The 23,812-nt window shown below is 42.6% G+C and overlaps 1 protein-coding gene across 2 annotated transcripts; it reads left to right on the forward strand.

Annotated features, from left to right (window-relative positions):
• The first annotated feature begins 11,226 nt into the window (after nt 1-11,226).
• LOC140503594 (uncharacterized) lies at nt 11,227-23,102 on the forward strand. Of its 2 annotated transcripts, none has more exons than XM_072607724.1 (5): nt 11,227-11,435; nt 16,558-16,773; nt 16,982-17,128; nt 18,093-18,218; nt 18,635-23,099. In XM_072607724.1, the coding sequence occupies exons 1-5, from the start codon at nt 11,276-11,278 to the stop codon at nt 18,814-18,816; spliced, it is 831 nt and encodes a 276-aa protein (XP_072463825.1). In that variant the 5' UTR covers nt 11,227-11,275; the 3' UTR covers nt 18,817-23,099. The 2 variants fall into 2 exon arrangements, with proteins under 2 accessions (XP_072463825.1, XP_072463826.1); XM_072607725.1 differs by having other exon boundaries at nt 11,228-11,435; nt 16,466-16,773; nt 18,635-23,102.
• The last annotated feature ends 710 nt before the right edge of the window (nt 23,103-23,812 follow it).

A 23,812-nucleotide genomic window follows, 5' to 3' on the forward strand; every position in this document is an offset into this window, starting at 1 on the left:
ACTCTGTGCCTCAGGTCCTAGAAAAAATGGTTCAAATGCCACTTATGATACTTAATCAATCAGGAGACAAACATTTATTAAGCACCTACTATATGCCAGACATTGCACTAAACACTGGGGGTACAAAAAGAGTCAAAGAAAAGTTCCTCCTCTTCAGGAGCTCATGATCAATGGGTAGCAACTGGCATCCAGATATGTTGTGCATAGAAAGCAAGCTGCAGAAAGCTAGGGAAATGATGTGATTGGGAAAGGCTTCCTGTAGAAGGGAGGATTTTCCATTGGGGTAGAGGAGAAAAAGGATCCAAGCATGTGGGAACAATCAGAGAAAATGCCGAGAGCCAAGATATGATGGAGAAGTATGTTCTCCTACATGAGTAACAGCCAGGAGTCAACAGGATTGAAAAGAACAAGTAGGGGATTAGGGGGTGGAAAGATAAGGGGAGGCAGGTTATGAAGGGCTTTGAGCTCCAGACAGAACATTTTATATTTTATCCTGGAAGCAATAAAGGGTTACTGGAATATGTTGAGTAGAGAAGAGACATGATCAGACCTGCCCTTTAGTGGTTGAATGGAGGATGGATCAGAACAGGGAGAGACTTGAGGCAGGCAGACCCACCAGTAGCTATTGTCATAATCCAGCAGTGAGGTGATAAGGATCTGCACTAGGGTGGTGGTAGCGTCAGAGGAGAGGAGGAGGCATATTGCAAAGATACTGTAAAGGTCACATCAGCAGACCTTAGCCACACATTAGATATAGGTACTGAAAGACAGTGAGGGGTCCAGGACTCCAAGGTTGGGAGCTTGAGGGCCTGAGAGAAAGATAATGAGTTCTGTTTGGGATATGTTGAATTTAAGATGCCTGCTGGACATCCAGTTCCAGATGTCTGAAAGGTATTTGGAGAAGTGAGATTGGAGATGGGCAGAGAGGGTGGGGTAGGATAGGGACATTTGAGAATCATCAGCATAGAGATGGTCATTAAATATGTTGGAGCTGATGAGATCACCAAATGAAGTAGTATAGAAGGAGAAGAGAAGAGGGCCCACGATAGAACCATGAGGGATGGTTAGAGGTTGTGATCTGGAGGAAGATCCAGCAAAGGAAACAGAGAAGGACTGGTCAGATGAGTAGGAGGAGAAGAACGAGAGAAAGGAGTGTCCCGAAAACCTAGAGAGAAGAGAGTATTGAGGAGGAGAAAGTGTTCAACAGCATCAAAGGCTGCAGAGAAGAGAATGAGAAAAGAGAAAAGGCCACTGGATTTGACAACTAAGAGACCTTACCGTCCTTCATGCTAGCAATCAAATGCATGTGAACATGAATTTGTATTAACTATGCACTACTAATACATTAACCCCTCTAAGAACAAACCATTTCTTAGGTCTTCCCAATAAGCATGTCTCATACGCATACTAAATGACAAGTTTCCAAAAGAGACAAGATCTTTCTTCCTAACCATAATCTGTCTTCTGACCTTACTATTGCACCAAGAATGCTCTTTCCAAAGTCACTAATGCTCTCTTAGATGTCAAATCCAGTGACCTTGTCTCCATCCTCATTCTTGACCTCTCTGCAGCCTTTGACATCGTTAGTCACTCTCTCTCCTCTCTAGACATTTGGGACACCCCTGTCTCTCCTGTTTCCCCTCTTCCCTCTCTGTCTGCTCCATCTCTGTTTCCTTTGCAAGATTCTCTTCCAGGTCACACCCTCTAACTGTAGGTATCCCTCAGGGTTCTGTCCTGGACCCTCTTCTCTTCTCCCTCTATACTACTTCACTTGACAATCTCATTAACTCCTATGGACTTAATTATCATCTCTATGCTGATGGTTCTGGAATCCACCTTTCTTGTCCCAGTCTTACCACTGGCTTCCAAACCTGCATCTTCAACTGCCCTTCAGATAACTTGAATTGGATCTCCAGTAGACATCTTAAACTTAATATATCCAAAACAGAATTCATAATCTTTCCCCCAAACTTCCCCCCTCCTCCTATGTTTCCTTTTGCTCTAGAGGACAGCACCATCTTCCCAGTCCCTCAGACTCACAGCCTTGGAGTCATCCTGGACCCCTCACTCTCCCACCCCCTCACAACCAAGCTGTGGCCAAGGACTGTCGATTTCACTTTTGCACCATCTCTCAAACACACCCCCTTCTCTCTTCTGATGCTGCCACCCGTACTCTGATGGAGGACATCATCTCCTCACTTCTGCTTGGTCTACCTGCCTGAAGTCTCTTCCCCACTCTAGTATACCCTCCGTTTAACCAACAAAGTGATTTTTCTGAAGTGCAGGTTTGACCATGTTACCCCCTACTCAGTAAACTCCACTGGCTCCCTATCACCACCAGGATCCAATGCACAATCTTCAATTGGGCATTCAAAGTCTTTCATGATGAGCCCCCTCCTTTTCTTCCAGTTTTCTTACACCTTAAACTCACCTACTCTTCCATCCAGTGACGCTGGCTTCGCAGTTGTTGCTTCTCAAATAAAACCATACATCGCTAAGTTCTGGGCATTTTCTCTGGCTGTTCACCCACACCTGCAATTCTCTCTCTCCTATCTTCCTCTTCCTTCCCTCAAGTCTCATTAAAACACCACCAGTAGGCTTTTCTGTCCAGGTTCAATCTCTCCCTCTATTGATTATTTAGAATTTGTCCTCCATATAGGATGCTTGCACATTTTTTTGGATCCTGTCTCCCTTATTAGATTGTGGGCTCCTTGAGGTAGGGAACTTTTACCTTTCTTTGTATCCCCAATGCTTCATACAATGCCTGGCACATGAAAGGTGTCTAGTAAATGCTTGTTCACATATATATATATATATATATATATATATATATATATATATATATATATATATATATATATATATACATATATATATATATATATATATATACACACACACACACATATATATGTATATATATATAGAGAGAGATATACACACATACACATCTATATATACATATAGATGTATATGTATATATGTGTGTATATATGTATATATGTAAGCAGGGGTGTGTGTGTGTGTGTGTGTGTATTATATATATACATGTATATCAAACCACTCCAGTATCTTTGCCAAGCAAACCCCAAAGAAGACCATGGGGAGTTGGACATGACTGAAAAACGACTCAACAGCTAAAAACAGTCACATACGCATGCATGTAAACATGCTGTGCACATGCATGTATACAGGCAATCCAACCTACACAGTGTGTTGCACATGCATGTGCATATGAACATGCATTACATGCATGTGCATATATGTGTGTGCATATTGTTGGTCACTTGTTTCAGTCATATCTGATTCTTCCTGATCCCATTACTTTCTTGGCAGAAAAACTGGAATGGTTTGGCATTTTCTTATCCAGTTCATTTTACTGATGAGAAAGCTTGGACAAACAGGGTGAAGTGACTTGCCCAGGGTCACCCAGCTAGTAACTGCCTGTGGCTAGATTTGAACGCAGGTCCTCCTGTCTCCAGGCCCAGCACTCTATCTACTGCAGTGCCAGCCAGCCACCCAATATACATATACATGCACATATATACATATACACACATATATGCACATACATATATAATATATACACATCAGTATACATATGGTTGTCTGGAAAGATTGGTGGATGACTACAAGACCTTGATTTTTGTTTTTCCTATATTTAACATGTGTTTTTCACAACCATCAGGCATTTTTCATGCTGCTGCATATATAAGGTAGCTGCTAAATTCATGGAGAGAATTTTGGTATCACATTTATAATTGACAGTGCACATACAAGACCAATTTATTGATACTTAAGCTAATTAATATGACAAAAATACTCATTAGACTCATTCTTCTCAATCGTAGCAATGAAATTTTATCAATCAAATGCATGTAATCTATTAGAGAATACATACATTAGTCCCACTAGGAACAAACCACCGACCTGATTTTCTGGGTATTCCAGTAAACATCTCTTACCTACAATTGATGATGAGGCACCCTTTCTGACAGTGTAGGACATGTATCCCTCTCAAAGGCATTTGTCTTCCAAGTTGGCAAATCTCCATCAGTTACTCAGCACTGCCCTAGAGAGAACAAACACGTGGAATATTTGGATGTCAAGGGCAGAGAACACAGGAGTCAGCCTTAGGTCTGTCCCTAAGTGATGTTGTTGATGGGAGACCTGGTTACATCTAAATTTTGATTGGTGATTGGTTACTTAAGCATTATGATTAAAGGAAATGATCAATTAAAGCTCACATCAATAGTAAACATTTGTCAGCTGTTTATCACATTTGAGAGACTCAGTAATTGTTTGGGAAAACACAAGTCATTGACAAATTATACCACTCAAGTACCACTCTTTAGGGAAGCTAGATGGCGTAGCAGATAGAATACTGGGCCTGGAGTCAGGAAAACCTAGGTCCAAAACCGGCCTCAGATACTTACTAGCTGGGTGACCCTGAGTGAGCCACTTCACTCTGTTTGACTCAGTTTTATCATCTGCAAAGTGAACTGGAGAAGGAAATGGCAAACCACTGCAGTAACTTTGCCAAGAAAATCTCAAACAGGGTCAGATAGGAAGTCAGATACAACTGAAATGACTCAACAAAAAACAACATTCAAACTTACTTATTCTTCAAGTGTCACTCAAATCAGACATTCTCTATGAAACCTTTCCTGGTCCCTTACCCACAGCAATCTCTCTGTCCTCTAAACTTATTTAAAAAAAAGAAAAAAAAGAAAAAGCACATCTTGTTACAGGAAAAAAAACAGCTACGTAATAACTACTCATTCCCAAAATGGAGGTTTAAAATAAAATGGAGACAGTTATGTTAAGGTAACAAACCAATTGGCACTGAATGTCACATTCCTGCGTTAAGTGCAAAGTTGGTTTCAGACATTCTCCAAGAGGATTTTCTTTGGAGGAGACTCCAGGGAGGAGAAAGAGAAAGCCTTATGAAGCTGCAGATAAGAAGGAAGAAGTCAGCTTTTTGACCTTTCTTCCCTGAAATTTGGATAAGTGAATTTCCCTTTGTGGGGACATCCAGTCTCTCTATCAGTTTGAGGTGAGATTTCATCTTACCCCCATCAGAACAACAGACTCATTGATGCATTTTTCTGGTACATTTTAATCTGCAAAATTTCTCTATCTTCTATGTCCTCTTGGCTCAGCTCCTTAAAGAAACTTGGGTTCTTTATTTAGCTAGCTAGGGAGGCACAGTGCATAGAGACTGGACCTAAAGTTGGGAAGATGATCTAAGATCCTTCTTCAGATACCTATGAGCTGGGTTACTCTTGGCAAGTCATACATGTTCTCAGTGCCTCAGTTTCCTCATCTGTATAATGGGGACAATAATCGCACCTATCTCCCAAGGTGATTGTGATGATCAAATGAGATATCATAAGTAAATCCTTTTGCAAGTCTTAAAGAGCTAAATAAATGCTAGTCATTATTATTATCAATATTATTATTCATTATCTATGATGGACTTTTGAGTAGTCATCATTCAGTGAGAAGGGGCCAAATCATCAGGAGTAAGCTTGGGGTAACGGCATCCCTTAAGAGTAGTCAGGGAAGCTGACTTCTGTTTTAACTTTTCATGCGACTGGACTATTAATATTTCAATAAGTGGGACAAAGCAATGGCAGTTCTAGTCCACTAGCCCTCTCAGAGTTTGGAGACAAGAGCACCCAACCTCAGGGCCCTTCTCCCTCTTTCAAGGCAGGAAACACAGTCTTGTTTAGAAAGGGTTGGGGCATGATTCTAGAGACACCACTTTGTGTCTCTGGGGAGCTATCTTTAGACCACCCATGTTGATAGACAGACAGATTGAAGGACAGGGATGGGGGGAGAAAGAGAGAGAAAGGGAAAGAAAGAAAGAAAGAAAGAAAGAAAGAAAGAAAGAAAGAAAGAAAGAAAGAAAGAAAGAAAGAAAGAAAGAAAGAAAGAAAGAAAGAAAGAAAGAAAGAAAGAAAGAAAGAAAGAAAGAAAGAAAGAAAGAAAGGAAAGAAAAGAAAGAAAGAAAAAGAAAGAAAGGAAAGAAAGAAAGAAAAAGAGAGAAAGGAAAGAAAGAAAGATAGATACATAGATAGATGCACATGGCTGTGGCTATGTCCACGGATAAAGATAGTGTGTATGGATATGAATATGGATACTTATGTGTCTATCTTTATATAGAGATAGATAGATAGAACTTGTGAGAGAGAGAAACTAATTCTCTTTTCTCCCAAATTCTCCCCACCTCCAGACTTCCCTATTACCATCATGTGATGTTCCTTATCCATTAGACTCATTATGTATTTGCCTTTCTTGACTTTACATTATCTCTCCCCCTCCATATCCAATCTGTTGCCCATGCCTGTCTATTTCACCTTGTTATCTGCAATCACAGCAGCACATCTGAGGACAGCTGCTGTGAATGATTTCAAGGGTCTTATTGTGTAGTATAATGAACTCTCTATTTATTCAGCAATAAAATAAACATTGTTCAATAAAGTAAAGCGTAACATTCATAGCAACATCTTTAAACAAAACGTTTCATTCTATACATACCGACACATATACATATACAATAACGCTCAGTATGTCACATGGCACATATTATTACATTCAGTAGTATTCCCCAAAATACTTGTTTACACAATCAGGGTATTCCAGGATAGGGTCTTCCCTAGCATAACACATCCTTAAGGGGTAGCAGAATATACCTTATCATCCACCCCTAGGTCACAGTAAGAACATCACACTGCACAACATATATCATTGATCCCCAAAATCAGGGGGTCCCAGGCTAGGATTTTTCCTAGAATGACGCATCCTTAGGGGTAGCAGAAAATACTACATTATCCACCCTGAGATCACAACAAGAACAATCTCCCTGATCAATACCAAGTGTCCAAGCACAGTCCTCTTTTATCTTAACTTGAGGTTGACTTCCAAAGTCCCATGGTTCTTCCTCCGTGAGCTAATCACTCTGGACTCTCATCTGGATTCACATGTGAGCAGCTCTCCCTTCCTGCTCCATGTCTCAGCTCACAGAGACTGCTCCACTCCAAACTCTCCCAGCTCTTGCCCACAGTTTCTGCCTCTAGGAAAACAAAGTTCAACAGTGCAACAGCATCACTGATGCATATCACCAGTACTGTCTTCTCAATTCACCACCAAAGTCCAGAGGCTTTGTGATAACAGCTCAGTTCACTTTAACAGTTCTCAAAAGGAGCTTAAACTAAGCCTCCTTCTGATGGGCAGGTTTCTACCCTACAGCTCTATTTGATTTCAAAGTTGCAGGCTTTTTCAGCAAGTCTCTGCCATCAGAGGTCTCTCTGCTCTAAGAAGTCTCCCTGTTCTCAGCTCTCTTCTTTTCAATGCTGGCGCCCCTCTTCAACACTGTCTCCCTTCAGTGTCTGCTTTCTCAACACCGGCTCTCTTTATATACAGTTCTACTCAGCATCTGATTGGCTAGAGCCCACATGCATGCATCTAACCACGAGTGGTTAGAACCCACTTACATGTCTGATTGATCTTGCATGTCTCAATCCAGAAAAACAACAAAAAGATCCTACTATGTTTGTTGTTACACACTGTTGCAGCATCTCTTGAATACACCTCATTCTTTCTTCTGATACCACCACTACCTTGATACAAGTCCTCATCTCCTCACATCTGGACTAACCTATGATCCTTTAATTGATCTACCTGCCACAATTTTCTCCCCATTCCAATCTGGCACCCCTTTAGCTACTAAAATGACTGCAAAAATGCAAATCCAACCATGGCATTTTTCCACTCAATAACCTCCACTTACTCCCTGTCTCCTCTAGAATCAATGATAAAATCCTTGGTTTAGCATTAATAGTCTGTCATTGCCTACCCCTCTCCTACCTATCCAATGTTCTTACATCTTATCCACCACCACCTACTCTTCAATGCAGTGATACTCTTCCCATTTTCCCTCAAATAAGACCACCCATCTCTTAGCTCTGGGCATTTTCATTGACTGTCTTCCACATCTGTAATGCTATTTCCCTTTATCTTAGCACAGTATCGGACACATGGTAGACAGCTAATAAATGTTTACTGAATGACCCACTGATCTCTACCACTTGGCTCCTTCAAGTCTCAGCTAAAATACCACCTTCTACCAGAAGTATTTCCAAACCCTAATTCTAATTCCTTCCCTCTGTTGATTATTTCCATTTTATTGTATTTTTAGCTTGCTTGTTCATAGTTGTTTGCATGGTCCTCCCACTGGAATGTGAATTCCTCCATGTCTTGCATGCTCTTTTGCCTCTGATTATACCCCCAGTGCTTAGTACAGTGTCTAGTACGTAGCAGGTAATAACAAATGATTGACAGACATACATGTCATATACATATATATGTACACACATACACCTATATGTGTACGCATACACATAGACGTGCATACATATATATACACATACATGCACATGCAGAAATACATAGATACATATGAAGCTATACTAGGCATAGGGTCCAGCCTTTACATCTGGATGTCTGCTTAAAATATATGTCATCTTATCTTAGCTCCTGGATTCCTAGACCTCATCTCTACAGGTTTTTATTTCAATCCTGGATAAATTAGCATATTACATAGAGAAACAGCTTGGATTTAATGCTGATTCTAACCTAACCTGACTGTGTGACCCTGGGCAAGCTGCTTAAACTCTCAGTGCTCCAGGCCCCACCTTAAGGCTATTAGATGTGGAGAAGGTGCCAATATGCATTGGTGGAGGGGATTTCCTTACAGGGGAGCTTTCTATACCAGTAAAATCAGAGACCTAGTCCATATCCTTATTCTAAAGTTTCCTCAAATCTAGAGGTGGAAGAGATATTAGTAAGCAAGAATTTATTAAACACCTATTATGTGCCATGCACTATGTCAAGCCCTGGAAATACAAAAAAAAAAAAAAAAAGGAGAGAGGAGGGGGAGAGAGATGTGCAAAAAAAAAAATCCCTGATCTCAAAGAGATTACAGTCTATTGGGAGGAGATAACATGCAATCAAGTGTGTACAAACCAAGATAAATCCACACACAAAAATGGAGATAATAAGCTGAGGGATGTCAATTTCATTAGTCTTCTTGTAGAAGTTGGGATTTTATCTGGGACATGCAGAAAGTCAGGAAGACTAGGAGATGGGAGGGAAATCCAGACATATAAGACAGTTGATAAGAATGCCCAGAGTCAAAGAAAAGGTCTCTTGTACAAGGAATAGCAATGGGGAAGGGAGGGGAATGGCCTGAATTTGAAGAAGATCCCTTAGAAGGTAGCATGGACTTGAGAAAGAGAGACAAACTAGCAGTCTATCAATGAGGTGATGAGGTCCATTACCAAGGGTGATGACAGTGTCAGAAAAAAAAGAGGTACATACTAGAGATTGTACAAAGATAGAAGAACTATATAGGTCTCCTAGTCCAACATTCATTTTATAAGTACAGAAATAGAGGCCCAGTGTGGTTAGGTGATTTGCTCAAGGTCAATAAATCTCTGATGTATTAGCTTCTTATGGACTACAGGTCCAATAAACTTATTCCTTCTACCACCTAGTTATCTTCAGAAAGACTCCAGCCTGAAAAAAAAAAAAGCGATATGCCTCTTGCCTTTAGAAAGCCTGAAATTGAGGGTTAGACCTACTACACACAGGGAGAAACTTAGGACTTTGAGATCCAGAAGATGATGAAAAGATGAGGGTGATAGAGTTCAAACCATGAACCAAAGAGAAGGAGGAGGTCAGAGAGCCTAGAGTTGGGATTTGAAAAAACTATGGATAATAAGGGGGACAGCAGAAAAAGAGGTAGAAGGATCAAGACCATGTCAATCATCTGCTTAATACCTTTAGTGGCCCTCTGTTTCCTCTAGAGAAACAACAAGCTCCTCACCTGAGCAAGGGTGACCCTTCTTCATCTGTCTCCCATCTATCCTTCCAACCATATCTGATATCCTTCCACCTTCCCTACATTTTAGCCAAGCTCACCTATCTATCCGCTGTTCCCTCACTTCCACATTCCATTTCCAGTATCTATGCCTTGGCTCAGGCTGTCCTCTAAGCCTGAGATTTCCTTCTTTCTTTCCTTTTCTCTTTCTTTTTCTTCCTTCCTTCCTTTTCCTTCTCTCTCCCTCTCTCCCTCCCTCCTTCCCTTTCTCTCTCTCTCTCTCTCTCTCTCTCTCTCTCTCTCTCTCTCTCTCTCTCTCTCTCTCTCTGAATTCCTTTCTTCCTTCAAGGCTCAATTCATATAGCATATAGATTTTATTGGAGACTTTTTTTGATCTCCCTACTTCCTATTGTTAGTGGTCTCTCCAGTCTATAAATCTATATATTAATATATTATAATATGTGTCTGTATTTAATAAAGTGTAATATTCACAAGGGGAGGCACACTTTCCTTCTTGTATATGCCCACACTTGGCACAATACCCAGCATGTGTTTGTTTGCATTTTGTTTGTTTTTTAGCTTTTTCAAAGAGATACTTTGAAAATAAGTAGCAAAAGTACAAATATCCCCCCCAACCTCAACACTGAGGAGATAACTTATTTATACCACGTAAGCCCCAGTGGGCTCAGATTAAAAGCAGTTTCCATATAGCCTGAGTCCTACCAAGTTCAGCATTATCTAAATCCAATATCATTCAAATTTATCATAACTGTTAGAAGAGTGAATGTCTTAGCTACAAATGGAATGCATCCAAAAGTCATTCCTTGACTTAGGATGGGCTGCAAAATCTTTCATTCACTCTACTACAATTCACAGTTTTCCAATCCATAGTCTTCTCTAATCTTCTTCCGCTAAAATAGAAAAACCAATGTGGAAGTAAAAACTCAAGGTGTATACTCCTGGGCTATATGTCAGTCTCAGATAGAGAGGGTCCAAGATGTCTACTCTCACAGGCTTGTTTCTCTCTTCTCTCTGGAGCCCAACCAAGCAAGGAGGAGTCAGACAAACCATAATAGTCTAAGTGTTGGTATATTGAAGGGATGGATAGTTGGCTTGGCCCAAAGCGCAGAACCATTACTCAAATCTGAATTAGTCCCACTATCCTCCCACTATACCACACTGCCTCTACTCTTTTTGGATTTGAGAACTCCTCTGTAAAGAATTTCTGGGTTTTTCCCTAAGGATCTGCCATGGAAGCCTCTATTTCTCTCCCTGTCTTCTTCATCCCCAACTTTTTCTAGGCCTTTCTCTCTCTTGGTTCCCTAAACTAAGAATTCTGTTCTAGCAGGGTGGGGGTTAGCAAGTCTGGGTGTTCCATGGCAGTTGCTCATGTTAGTCGAGATTAACATTATGAGTGTAAAGCCAGTAATAGCAATCTCATCAAAGAAAAAAAAATTAAGTCCTCTCTCCACAACATTTGAAAGTAGTGATAGTACAGCATTGCAGAATCAGGAAAGTAAAAAAGACCCCAATGAAGAGGAAATTACAGGTATGGAATGGCTTCAGGGAATTTGGTAATTTGGGGAGATAGAATTAGAAAATCAGAGTTTAGCTGCTTGAGAGGAGAGATGAGGGTGAGGATGGAAAGCAAGGATGACAATGGAAATGAGATTCATGGCATGGGCTTGAGCTTTGGGTAGAAATGACAGAAGTGATTTTAGGATCTCTAGTTGTTTGGGGGACATTACTTGCAATGGGAAATGTGGGTTCAGGAAAGTCAGAGAGTTGCATAACTCAAGGTGGAGATGGAAACTATTATTTGGAGCTTTTGATTTGGGACTTAATGGATGTGTAGGGGTGAGCAGTTGAGAATGAAATCTCAGGGAATAAGGACAAGGTCAGAGAGTTTGAGCATTAGGGGAAAGGGAGAGCGGTTGAAGGCTTTAGTGGGTTGGTCAATGGCCAGGAGTTCAAGGTTGGTGGCTGTGATTTTCAGGGAATCAGAGCAAGAATTAATGCAAGGGCTATGAGAACTCAGAAGATGAAGATAGGGGTGGAAAAGATGAATTATGATTCCTCAAGAAACGGAGGTTATCTGAAGTCTTCATCTCCCCTCTTATCCCCACCTCTCCTCCCCAAAATCCCCTAAACCCAACTTTGCTCTTCCTCTTTACATTCTTGTTTTTGTAAATAGCACCACCATATTCCTTGACTTTCCCTCCACAACATGGCTGAGCTCCATCTTAACTGTTTGCATTGTTTAAAAAAATATTTTATTAATACATTTTGCCAAACTCCATTTACTTCCAAGAAATTCATCCCTTTACAGAAAAAAAAAGGCAAACAAACAAAAACACCACGAAGGGTAGAGAATGTGGTATTCTCCAAATTAGTTATCTGAAACAATAGTGATCTTTGCACTAGATTGAGGATCTGTGATCTTTGAGTGCTTTCTTAAGTCACATTATTGTAACCATTGCATGTATCATGTTCCTGCTTCTTCTCTTCTCATGTTAAAGCCATTCAAAAAGTCTCCACATGTTTCTGGGAATTCTCCCTTTTCAGTGCTCTTTCAAGAGTAACAATTCTTAACATAGTCTGTGAGCTTGTTTTTCTTTTTAGATGAACTATTGCAACATAACAGATGTCCTTGGTAATTCTATGAATTTATTTTAAACATTTAAAACCAGTATTCTGAGAAGGGGTCTATAGGCTTTACCAGACCAAAGCTCCTGGAGAGCAGGGACTGTCTTTTGCCTCCTTTTATATCTCCAGAGCTTAGCACAGTATATGGCACATAGTAAGTGCTTAATAAAAGTATATTGATTCTCCAAAAGAGGTCTATGACACGCCAAAAGATTAAGAATCTCTATTGTAGAGAAATGCTATTACTCACGATCAAATACCCATCTCCAGAGAGAGAGGGAGAGAGAGAGAGAGAGAGAGAGAGAGAGAGAGAGAGAGAGAGAGAGAGAGAGAGAGAGAGAGAGAGAGAGAGAGAGATGATGGACTCAATGCAGATTGAAATATGACATGATCAATGCAGGAATTTGTTTTGCTTAGCTAAACACGCTGCTGACAATAAGGTGTTTCTTTTTCTTTATCAACAAGGAGCATGGTAGGAGGGAGAGAAATGTGGGTTTCTGTTGGTTGACAAAAAATAAAATTTAATTTAAAAAATTTTTTAAAACCATCAAAAAAATTGCACGCAATTATTTGTTCAGCCATTTGCCGATAGATGGACAACTATGTGTTTCCGTTTTTTTCTAATACAAGGAGTGATAACATGAAAACTATGTCTGTCAATTGACTTAAGGTCTTTGTCCAATAGTGAGACTGTTGAGTCAAAAAAAATGACCAATTTTTTGGTCATTTCAAACATAACATAACATAATTTCAGGTGTAGTGGATACAGTGCTGGGTCTGGAGTCAGGAACACTCCTCTTCCTGAGTTCAAATCTGACCTCAGACACTTGCTAGTTGAGTGACCCTGGGCAAGTCACTTAACCCTCTTTGCCTCACTTTCCTCATCTGTAAAATGATCTGGATAAGGAAATGGCAAACTATTTCAGTATCTTTGCCAAGAAAACCCCAAATGGGATCATGAAGAGTCAGACATGACTGAAACTATTCAATGACAGCAATAAAATTACAAATTGATTTCCAGAATCATTAGAACAGTTTACTTCTTCGCCAATGATGTATTAGTGCAGCCATTACAACATGGATTATTTCCATAAAATATTATCATTTTTAACTTGATGCATGTGCAGTGGTGCCTCAGTTATTTTAATTTATGTTATTGATAATTTGAAGTATTCTTTTATATGGTTATCGTTAGATTTCATTTCATCTTTTTTGAAAGATAATCACTTGTCTATTAGAAAATAGATCTTAATCTTATATATTTGGGTCAACTCTTTATATATTCAGGGTATCAGGCATTTTATCAGAGATATCTGATGCAAAATCTTTCCTAGTGAATATTTTATCTTCTTAACCTAATTCAATTCATTTACTCAAAAGTTCTTTTAAGTTTGATCACTGAAATTATTTATTTTGAATTTTACGATCTCCTGATCTTTTATAATCTCTCCGTTATCTAGTTACAAATTCCCTTTCCACTTCCAAACCACAGTCATGAAAGATAAACTGTCAATCTTCCTTGATAAGTCCTTTTATATTTAGGTCACGTGTCTATTTGGAATTTATCATGACAAGGTACAAGATGCTGGTCTAAACCTATTTTCTACCAACTTTTCCCCCAGAGATTTTTCTTGTACAAGGAATCTTTCTCCCAGTAGTTTGAGTTTTGGGGTTTATGAAACACTGAACTACTCTGTTTATGTTCTTCAAGATCATTCTCACCTAGTCTGGTTCAATGATCTTTTTTTTTTTTCACCAGAACAAATAGTTTTGAAAACTACAAAACTGAGCATAGAGCTCAGTCTTTAATGTAGAATGCCAGGCCCCCTTCATTCCTGCTTTTTCCCCATTGTGCCATATTATTTTTCTCTACTTATCCTAATCTCCTAATAGAACATTAGTACTCAAATGTCAAGGACAGAGTGTATTCTTTCCCATCTTTGAGCTCTTAATGACTGATTTGCCCAAAATAGAAACTTTGAAAAAATTTGTGTTTAGTGGAAACCATTTTCTGATTCCTGCTTCTCTATCATTTCCCACAGTCAGGTCTTCTCCATTTCATCTTTGCATACCATCTCTAGATCAAAACTTGTCACTGGCTTCATATTACCCATCAAATCAAGTTCAGATGCCTTAGCTTAGCATACTGTCCAAACTGATCTCGATGTTGCCCACCAGATTCCATTCATTCTCTAAGACTTAAGTCAGTTTCTCTCTTCTGGAGAGACAATTGTACCAGATGAAAGATGAAATGACTGAAGAAACAAAGGTTCAATCTTCCAAGAATATTGATTTATTAAGCAACACATGCCAATTGCCCAACAGAACCAGACCTCTTTCTCATCTTAGGGCTGGACCCTGAATACAGGGGCACAGAGACTTTTATACATTAAAAACCAACTAATTAAAAAACTTGATTAATCCAATAAAGTCAAATAATTAAAGAGAAACAACAATACAGTATTAGGTAATCTGATTTCTAATTGGAAGAAAGATTAGGGACTTTCCAAATAGGGAGGGGGAGAGTGAACAGAAGTAATTCCGTGAAATTAGAAAAAGAGGTGTCCCACTCCCCAACTCAAGTGTCTGTAAACAATCAAAGGAATGTGCAAACAATAACTGATTGATGAGTATTGACCAGTTTTCAGATAAGACATATTAATTGCTTGAGATGTAGAATTGTGAGAAAACTCCTTTCATCGGTCTTTGGATTAGACTGGGTTTCTGGTAAATCCAATCTATGTCCTTAGTTAAGGGTCTAGCAGGTAGGGATGGTTCAGCTTCCCAGTCACACAGGGCTAAGTTCAAACAATGCAATAAAGTTTGCTTTCAATTCCTACAATTGCATAAAGTTTTCTCACCAAAAGAAATCGGACTTGACCCATAACTGAATAAAAAGGTAACTCAGTTGACTCCAGACTTGAGTCACCAGATGGAGTCAGTAGGATTCATTCAGTTCCCACAATTAATCATTTGCTGTCCTATTTCTCTCAATTCCCTCACAATATGATATAGTGGAAAATGGACTGAATGTGGACTCAGAGAACCTGACCACCTTCTACTTCTGTGACTTTGGGCAAATCACTTCAGTTTTCTGGTGCTCCATTTTTTCATCTGAAAAATGAGGGGAGACTAGATGACGCAATGACATACTCAAAATCTTGCCTACTTCCACTCAATTCAACCAAAATTAACAAGTATGAACTTTATGCTAGGTGATGGGGGAAAACAGAGATAAATGCATAAAGGGGCCTTTGTACACAAGCAAACTAATTACTTTGACACATGGGAAAGGGATATCAGTGTCAAAGAGAGCAAAGGAAAGTGCTACAGAAAAATATGAGGAAGGAAAAATCCCCTTTACACATAGGGAAAAGAAATTCAAGGGAGGCTTCCCAGAAACGGTACCTGAGTTGAGGCTGGACAAAAAAGGAAAATGTTCATCTCTGGTGGTGGGGAAAGATTTCTCTTAGGGTCTCCAGGGATAGTATAAACAAGGGCATACCCACAAAAGGCAGGATGAAAGTGGGGTTGGAGTGAGGACAGTACCTGAGAACTCAACAATTCAGCTCATGTTACATACTCCCCTGACCCTCCCACACATTTCCTATCTGTACCATTTTTCGTTGTTTTTTTTTTTTTTTCTGAGGCTACGAGTGAAAATGAGAATAAATGTGAGTGTGAGATGGGGATGATGGGCAAGGGGAGATACGAGGTAGAATTAGAGGTGATAAGATGAGAGAATTTAGAGATATGAAGATGCGGTGAGCTTGGATGACAAAGATAAAAGTGGAGTTGGGACAAAAGGATAGAGATAGGAATAAGAACAGGCCTAGGGCTGGAGATGAGCTTGGGGGCAAGGTGATGGGGTTGGGGGTGAATGGGTCAGGACCACATATAATGAAATCTCCTTTGTTCCTTGCTCTCCCCCAGAAGCTGTCTCGAATTCCATCTCCTTTGTCCCCTGCTCTCCCCCAGACACTCTCCCTCGAATTCCATCTCCTTTGTCCCCTGCTCTCCCCCAGACACTCTGTCTCGAACACCTGCCACCATCTGGACTGAAAGTCGATTCGTCCTGCGAGCCTGGGCTCTCTCCATTAACATGTTAGCATTTCTGCTGCTGATTTCTTTGGCTGATGGTCGACTCGCTATCATAGAAGTATCGGCAAATCACAGTGAAGTCCTGGGCTACTGGACCAACTGTCAACGTCACAGCTGCCTAAAACTAGACAAGGTCACAGGTATGAATGAGTACCTTGGGCAGGCGGGGTTATGGAAGGAGAGGAGAGAGGAGAATGGCAAGGCTCACGCTGCACAAGTTCTGACTGTCATCTTCCCTATATTGAAGCCCATCCATCCCTGTCTCATCCTTATCCCCATCCCTGTCCCTACATTGAGGAAGGGTCTGGAAGGAAACTAGCCAACAACTTTGCCATCACTTCTCTCCAGTGAGCAAACATTTGGGAATGGGTTTCATGATTCTTGCCCTGGCTACTGAGACCTTCTGCCTCTTCTTCATGGCCTTCTCTTTCCGGCCCATCTTCCGAAGAATCAGTCGCTGTGATTTGGTCTTTGGTTTTCTCAACCACACCACTGGTAGGATAGAACTGGGGTCAGGCCTGAGGTACAGGAGAATGGAGGAGATGGGTGGGATCAGGGTGGGAAGAGAGAGGAGAATTGAACTGAGGAGTTGGAAGGGGAAGAGGAATGGTTCCAGGGCCTGTGAAGCCCTGAACCTCTTCTGTGGCCATCTCACCTTGGCAGTATGTCTCAGGCCTATTGTGTCTAGGTCTCCCTCCTTTTCTTTCTTTGAGTTCTCAGTCTCATGTTCCACTTTGCATGAGTCTGCCTATCCTCTGGGTGTCCCTCTTTCTTGGTATCTGTCTTTCTAAACTCTTTCTGTCCTGTTGTGCACCTTTCTGTCTCTGAGTCTATTTCTGGTCTCTCTATCTCCATTTGAAAGACTCTTTCTTACATCTCTGTTTTGTTGCACCCCTATCTCTGTCTCAGTCCCGGTATATTTTGCAACACAGGGCTCTCTCCCCTCCTCTTCTTTCTCTCTGTCTCTGTCTGTTTGTCTCCTCTGTTTCTTCTCTGTCTCCTCTGTCTGTCTCTTTGTCTCTGTCTGCCTCCTCTCTCTCTCTCCCTCTCCCTCTCCCTCTCCTTCCCTCCCTCCCTCTTTCTCTCTCTCTCTCTCTCTCTCTCTCTCTCTCTCTCTCTCTCTCTCTCTCTCTCTCTCTCTCTCTCTCTCTCTCTCTCTCTCTCTCTCTCTCTCTCTCTCTCTCTCTCTCTCTCTCTCTCTCTCTCTCTCTCTCTCTCCCCCCCTCTCCTTTCTCCCTCTCTCCTTCTCTCTCCGCTCTTCTCCCCCCATCTTCATCTCTTAATGTGACCTGTTCTCTCTCTATGGCTCGGAACTTTCCGTGTCCTTGTGTGACCGTCTTCCCGTCTCCTTCCTTCGTGTCTTTCGAGAACTCTCAGTCTCTGGAGGCTCTCTGTTTGGGGTTATTCTGAGACCATACAGTGTGATGTTCTAAGTGTCTCTGGCCCCGCCGGAGCCCAGGGGTCCTGATTTTCCTCAGTATGATACTCTTCACTCTCGAATGCCGGACCCTCTCCCTCTCCAAAGTCACCTACGTCTCCCCTTACTATGTGTGCTGGGGGAGCGCCTTCATACAGTTCTTGTCAGGTAACGGGACAAGGGAGGGGAGAGTGGGGAGACGGGGAGAAGGGAGAGTCCAGGGGCGGAGGGGTTGCGGGAAAGGGAAAGGGGCGACTAGAATTGGAAAGAGGATACAAAGAGGGCTGGGAGAAGAGCGATGGGGGACAGAGGTGAGAGAAGGAAAGAAAAAAGGGAAACGGAGAGATCGAGACATGGAAGCAGGACTGGGAGGGAGGACTAGAGGAGAAGAGGGAGTGCCCCGGGATCGGATGGGGCCGGGCCGGGTAGAAGGAGAGGGAGGGGCTGGACGGGGTCTCCCCCACCTCACCCCATCCCACCCCCATCTCACTGTCTAGTTTCCCTGACCTTGCTTGCCTCCCCTCTCCTCCCCTCGAGTCTCTCGGGGAGCCTAACCAGCTGTGTCTCCACCCTCCTCGTTCCAGGGTACCTCTGCCTGATCAACCACTGGCGCACCTTTACCTTTCCTCCCCCGTCCCCGAGGTCCTCCTCGTTGATCTGGGTGCAGCAATCCTCCTCTCCCCTCTCTCGGTACCCAACCAAATTCCCGCGGGCGGGGCGGCGCAGGACCGCCTTCCAATGTAGGAGCCAAACCTTGGAATCCTAGCGAGCCCCGGCCTCCCTCTACTGACATAGACAGGCCCCCAATAAAGCGTGCCCATCTGCCAGGCCATCTCCGTGTGCCTGAGTGCGGGGCTGAGAAGGCGCAGGCGGGTGGCGGTGTTAGGGGAAACAAAGGAAGGTCCTATTCCAGGACCCGCATCTTTATCTGTAAAAAGGGAGTGGGGTAGGCGAGAAGTGTTTCAAGGCCATCTCAGGACCCTTCTAACTCCACTATTCAGTGACCTGGGTCTTTTTTATCTCTGTCCCTATCTCTCTCTCTCTATTTCTGTCTCTCTCAGTGTGTGTCTCTCTCTGTCTCTGTGTGTCTCTCTCGGTGTGTCTCTGTCTCTCCCCCTTTCTCCCTCCTTTCTTCCCTCCCTCCTCCCCTCCCAGACTGTCTCTAATTCACTCAATGTTTCTGTAACTCTCTCTGTGTCTGTCTCTCTAGTTCTTTGTCTCTGTTTTTCTATCTCTGTGTCTCTGTCTCTGTGTTTCTGTCTCTCTCTCTGTATCTCTCTATGTGTCTCTCTCTCTGTCTCTCTGTCTGCCTATCTGTCTCGCTTTCTCCCTCCTTCCTTCCCTCCCTCCTCCCCTCCCAGCCTCTCTCTCTCTCTCTCTCTCTCTGTCTCTCTCTCTCTCTCTCTCTCTCTCTCTCCCTTTCTCTCCTCCCCTCTCTCCTCACCTCTCAGACTCTGTCTCTAATTCACTCGATGTAGGTCTCTGTTTCGCTAATTCTCTTTCTGTCTCTATAGTTTTCTGTCTGTCTTTCTGTCTCTCTGTCTCTGTGTCTCTGTGTCTGTTTCTGTTCCTCCCCTCCCCTCCCACACTCTGTCTCTAATTCACTCCCTGTAGGGGTGTGTGTGTGTGTGTGTGTGTTTCTGTGTGTCTGCGTGTGTCTGCGTGTGTGTGTGTGAGACATTCCTGGCTTCAGAATGATTATGAAAAGTAACTGTTGTTCTTTCCCTCCCAGCTACATTTACTTATTTTTTTCTTTGTTTTACTCATTAAAGGGGCCATTCCCTGTTTACTTCTTGAAGAAGCCTATTCACTTCCTGTAGGGGTGTGTGTGTGTGTTTGTGTGTGTGTGTGTGTGTGTGTGTGTGTGTAACTCATTTATCCCGTTATGACAACCACTCCCCATCCTCTTGCCTTTCCCTATCATTCCCGGTCTAGGATGGTCTCCCTGTGTCTCTAATTCAAATGTGTGTAGCTGCTTTACTTCCTCTGGGTCTGTCCCTACCTCTGTTTCTGCCTGTCTGTCTGGTCTTTGTCTCTCAGTCTCTGTTTCTCTTCCTCTCCTTACTCTCCCTGTCCCTTTCTCCCTGCTTTCCTCCCTCAGTCTCACAGCATCACTCCCTCCATATTGATGTTTCCATATCTACTTTTGTCTCTCAGTCTCTATCTCCAATTCTGCCTTGGTTACTGGGGATTTAAAAGGAATGTTACAGGTCCTTAGAGTTGGAGTTAGTAAGAAACCTTAGAGAACCCCTAACCAAACCCCCTCATTTACCACATGAAGAAAAGAGATCCATTGTGCAGAAGGGTGGAGGCTCACAGGGGAAGACTGAGAGACCCCCAGCAGTCTCTGTCAGCTCTGGGGTCCCCTGGCCCCATGAAAGAGCCATACAATTCTAATTCATGGATATGGCTTCTTTAATGTGACCAGATCAGAGGAGGTAATGTGCCCTGGAGTCAGAAGACCTGGGGTTCCAATATTCCTTCTTCTACTTGCAATCTGAGTGACACTGGGCAAACCAATCAACCTCTCCACTCCTCAGTTTACCCCTCTGCAAATGAAGGAGTTACTCTACACCCTCTGAGGTGTCTTCTAGCTCGAGATCTCTATGGCTATGTCCATGACTTGCCCAAAGCCAAGTAGGTCCAGGCAGGAATCAAAATCAGGTCACCTGATTGCAGTCCTCCATACCCAGGTGTATTTCGACCACAGCATTGTAGAAGGATATGGACTCAGTATTGGGCTTGGCATTTGGCTGAGGATAAAGAGGAGAGGCAGACATATGGGAAGAGCATCTTTTCTAAGTTTACAGGAAGTAGGATCAGGCAGTGAGGGATGAGGGAGGATGAAAGGGAGACTCGGTTGTTCTTTACAGTCTTCTGCATCCCCTCTCCCCATGAAGATGCTAGGTTTCCCAGTAATCCCACAAGGAATGTTACTGCAAGATATGAAAGACACCATTGCAAAATAGAGGGGCCACCTGAGTCATCCTTGAGACATGAGAGAGGCCAAGCTGAGCAGAAGGGTCTCCCTCCAGCTCCTCCTTGCCCTCACTAAATTCTGGTTCTCTAGGACAATTGGCCAGATTTGACAAATGGTCAAAAAGATATTATCTCTATTGTCCAATCTGATTGGGAGGGATCTCTGGCAGTGCTCTATCCTCTGGCAAGCAGTCCCTCTGGGACTGGGATGCTAGAAGATTTTCAGGATCTTTGTGGGGATCCTCCACCCTTTTCCCTCCTCCAATTTGGCTGTTGGTCTAGGAGTGAGCAAGGAAAAGCCTCATCCTTTTCGCCATCCTGGGAGAGGGGTAAGGGTGAATCTCTTAATTTAGACTAGAACAGGTACGAGGAACCTATGTTGTCCTCTAGGTCCCTGAGTGTGGCCCTTTGACTGAATCCAAACTTCACAGATCAAATTCCCTTAATAAAAGGATTTGTTCTGTAAAACTTAGACTCAGTCAAAAGGTCACACCCAAGGACCTAGAAGGCCACATGTGACCTCAAGGTCACAGGTTTCCCACTCCTGGACTAGAAGATGTTAGGACACCCAGTCCAAGGTTGCCAGAGCCCTTGTGCTTTCAGACAGGGCCCTTTAAAACAAGTAGTAGATGCAAAATGTACAAAAACATCTACCAAGATGATTCTACTCACCATTGGCACATGGAACATACGCACACTTATAGACAACACAAAATCCAGCAGACCTGAAAGACAAACTGCTATTGTTGCAAGAGAACTCAATAAATATCATGTCCAAATAGCATCACTAAGTGAAACAAGGCTAATGGAGAACTTGCATGGGGCAGGCAATCACATGGTGATCAGAAGAAGCAATACAAGGACACCGTCAAGGTCTGAAGAACTTTGAATTGGATTGTATGACATGGGAGACACTGACATAGGACCACTCAGCATGGCGTGCCCACATCAGAAAGGGTGCTGTGCTCTATGAGCAAAGCAGAATGGAGACAGCACAAAGTAAACATAGGATGCACAAATTTGGAGTACCTACCCCAAATGTTCACATGGACTATATGTGCCCAATCTGTGGTAGAGAATTCCAAGCTTATATTGATCTGATCAGCCACAGTCGGACACATTGAAACTTGACTTTACCATGGTGATGTCATTTTGGTCCTCTTCGGGAATGAAGGACAAAAAACAAAACCAGATGCCCAAATCTCCAGCTTTTCAGGGATACCTCTGACCCACCTCAAGGAAAGGCCTTTTACTTAACCCCTTAGCCCATGGAACCTTAGAGATGATCTCCTTCGAGATGATTTCCTTCAATTCTCCACATCAGAGAGGAGAGAACTGAGGTACCAGGTGATTTAGAGAACATCAAACATTGAGGTACCATTGGAGGTGAGCTCTAACCTCAGGTTCTGACTCTACCTAGACAGAAGAGCATCCCCCACCCTCATGCTTGACCTCTCCCTCTCCAACCATCTAGGTTAGAGTTCATAGAGGGCTTGTGAGTATCTTCTCTCTAGCTCTCAATTTTATCCTAGATAAAATGCAGGATGGGAATTCAATGATTTCTAAATCCCTTTCTAAATCTGACTTTGGTTAAGAGTTTATTTGCTGGGGTGGGGAAAGGGGGCAGATTGTGCCAAGGGCAGCAAATTGTACAAGACTAGGAGTTTGGGAGAGGGAAGGAGTCCCTATAGTGACCACTGGACTCTACAGAATGTTGGAACTAAATAGTACCCTGTTGATCCTCGCCAACCTACTCATTTTACCAATAAGCAATCTGAGTCTCAAAGAGGAGGAAATAGTTATTCATGGCTATAAGTAAATAGTAAAAGTGGGAACTGATCTCATAACCTGAGTCTCTGTGATGCTTCTTTATCACCCTACCATCTTGCCCTGAGATACTCAACCCTCTACCACCTCTCAAGTTTCCCAAGTCTTGGAGAAGTCTTACTAGGCATCCCGCCTTTCTCCCAGTAAGTTCCCAGCACATAACATGTATTGGGGGTCATGTTCTAAGGGTGAGCATCAGCACAGATTTGGTTGGGGAGGATTTCCAAATCTACACAAACCAACTCAGTGGGGAAGGTTTCTGGGGGGTAAGGGAGAGGTCGGGTCTAGGACCATGCTAGGGATAATCCTTAACTCCCTAACAATTCTAGGACTCAGGCAACTAAGATATTCCTACTTTCTAAAGGAGTTCTGCTTCCCCCAGCCCCACCCTAGAGACCCAAGTGCCCAATCTACATTCTCTGCTTTCCTTAGTTAATCCAGGAACCTGGTCTCTCTGATCCTGTCCCCATCTGAATTTCGAGTCCCCATTGATTCCGCATTAATTATTCCTTCAGGAACTCAGACATCCTGCTTGCCCAGTTTCCTACTCTTTAAGGACCCAGACATCCTGATTCCCCCAGTCTTTTTCTCCTTAGGGATCCAACTATCCTGATCCTTCAACCCCCTGATCAACAGAAAGCCAGTGCCCATACCATTGGGGCTAATGATGCTACCCCAGCCTGAAGCCTGGGAGATGGTACACAGGGCAGGCTCTGAATATGGCAGGTCAGGGGCCTAATGGACTTATTGAACCTAACTGGAAAGGCCAACTGTAGCAGAATGGTGCCATGGCTTGGGTCAGCCAAACTAGGGAGATTCAGGAGACTCTGGTTGGAGCAAGGATGGATGAAGCTAGCTTTCACTGAAAACAACTTACCATTTTCCTCTTCCTGTAAGGCATGCCACCCCAGTTAGGTCTGATAAGAGCTAGGCAAGAGATGAGAAAAAGTGGTAAA

The sequence above is a fragment of the Notamacropus eugenii genome, chromosome 5, assembly GCF_028372415.1.
Source record: "Notamacropus eugenii isolate mMacEug1 chromosome 5, mMacEug1.pri_v2, whole genome shotgun sequence".
In the NCBI taxonomy this organism is placed as follows: Eukaryota; Metazoa; Chordata; class Mammalia; order Diprotodontia; family Macropodidae; genus Notamacropus; species Notamacropus eugenii.

What these genes read in the sequence shown, in the direction of transcription:
- LOC140503594 (XM_072607724.1), top strand. Translation starts at nt 11,276, where the DNA reads ATGTTAGTCGAGATTAACATTATGAGTGTAAAGCCAGTAATAGCAATC. An exon ending in CAATGAAGAGGAAATTACAG is followed by an intron (nt 11,436 to 16,557) that starts GTATGGAATGGC and finishes GCTCTCCCCCAG; the next exon opens with ACACTCTGTCTCGAACACCT. An exon ending in TTTTCTCAACCACACCACTG is followed by an intron (nt 17,129 to 18,092) that starts GTAGGATAGAAC and finishes GCCGGAGCCCAG; the next exon opens with GGGTCCTGATTTTCCTCAGT.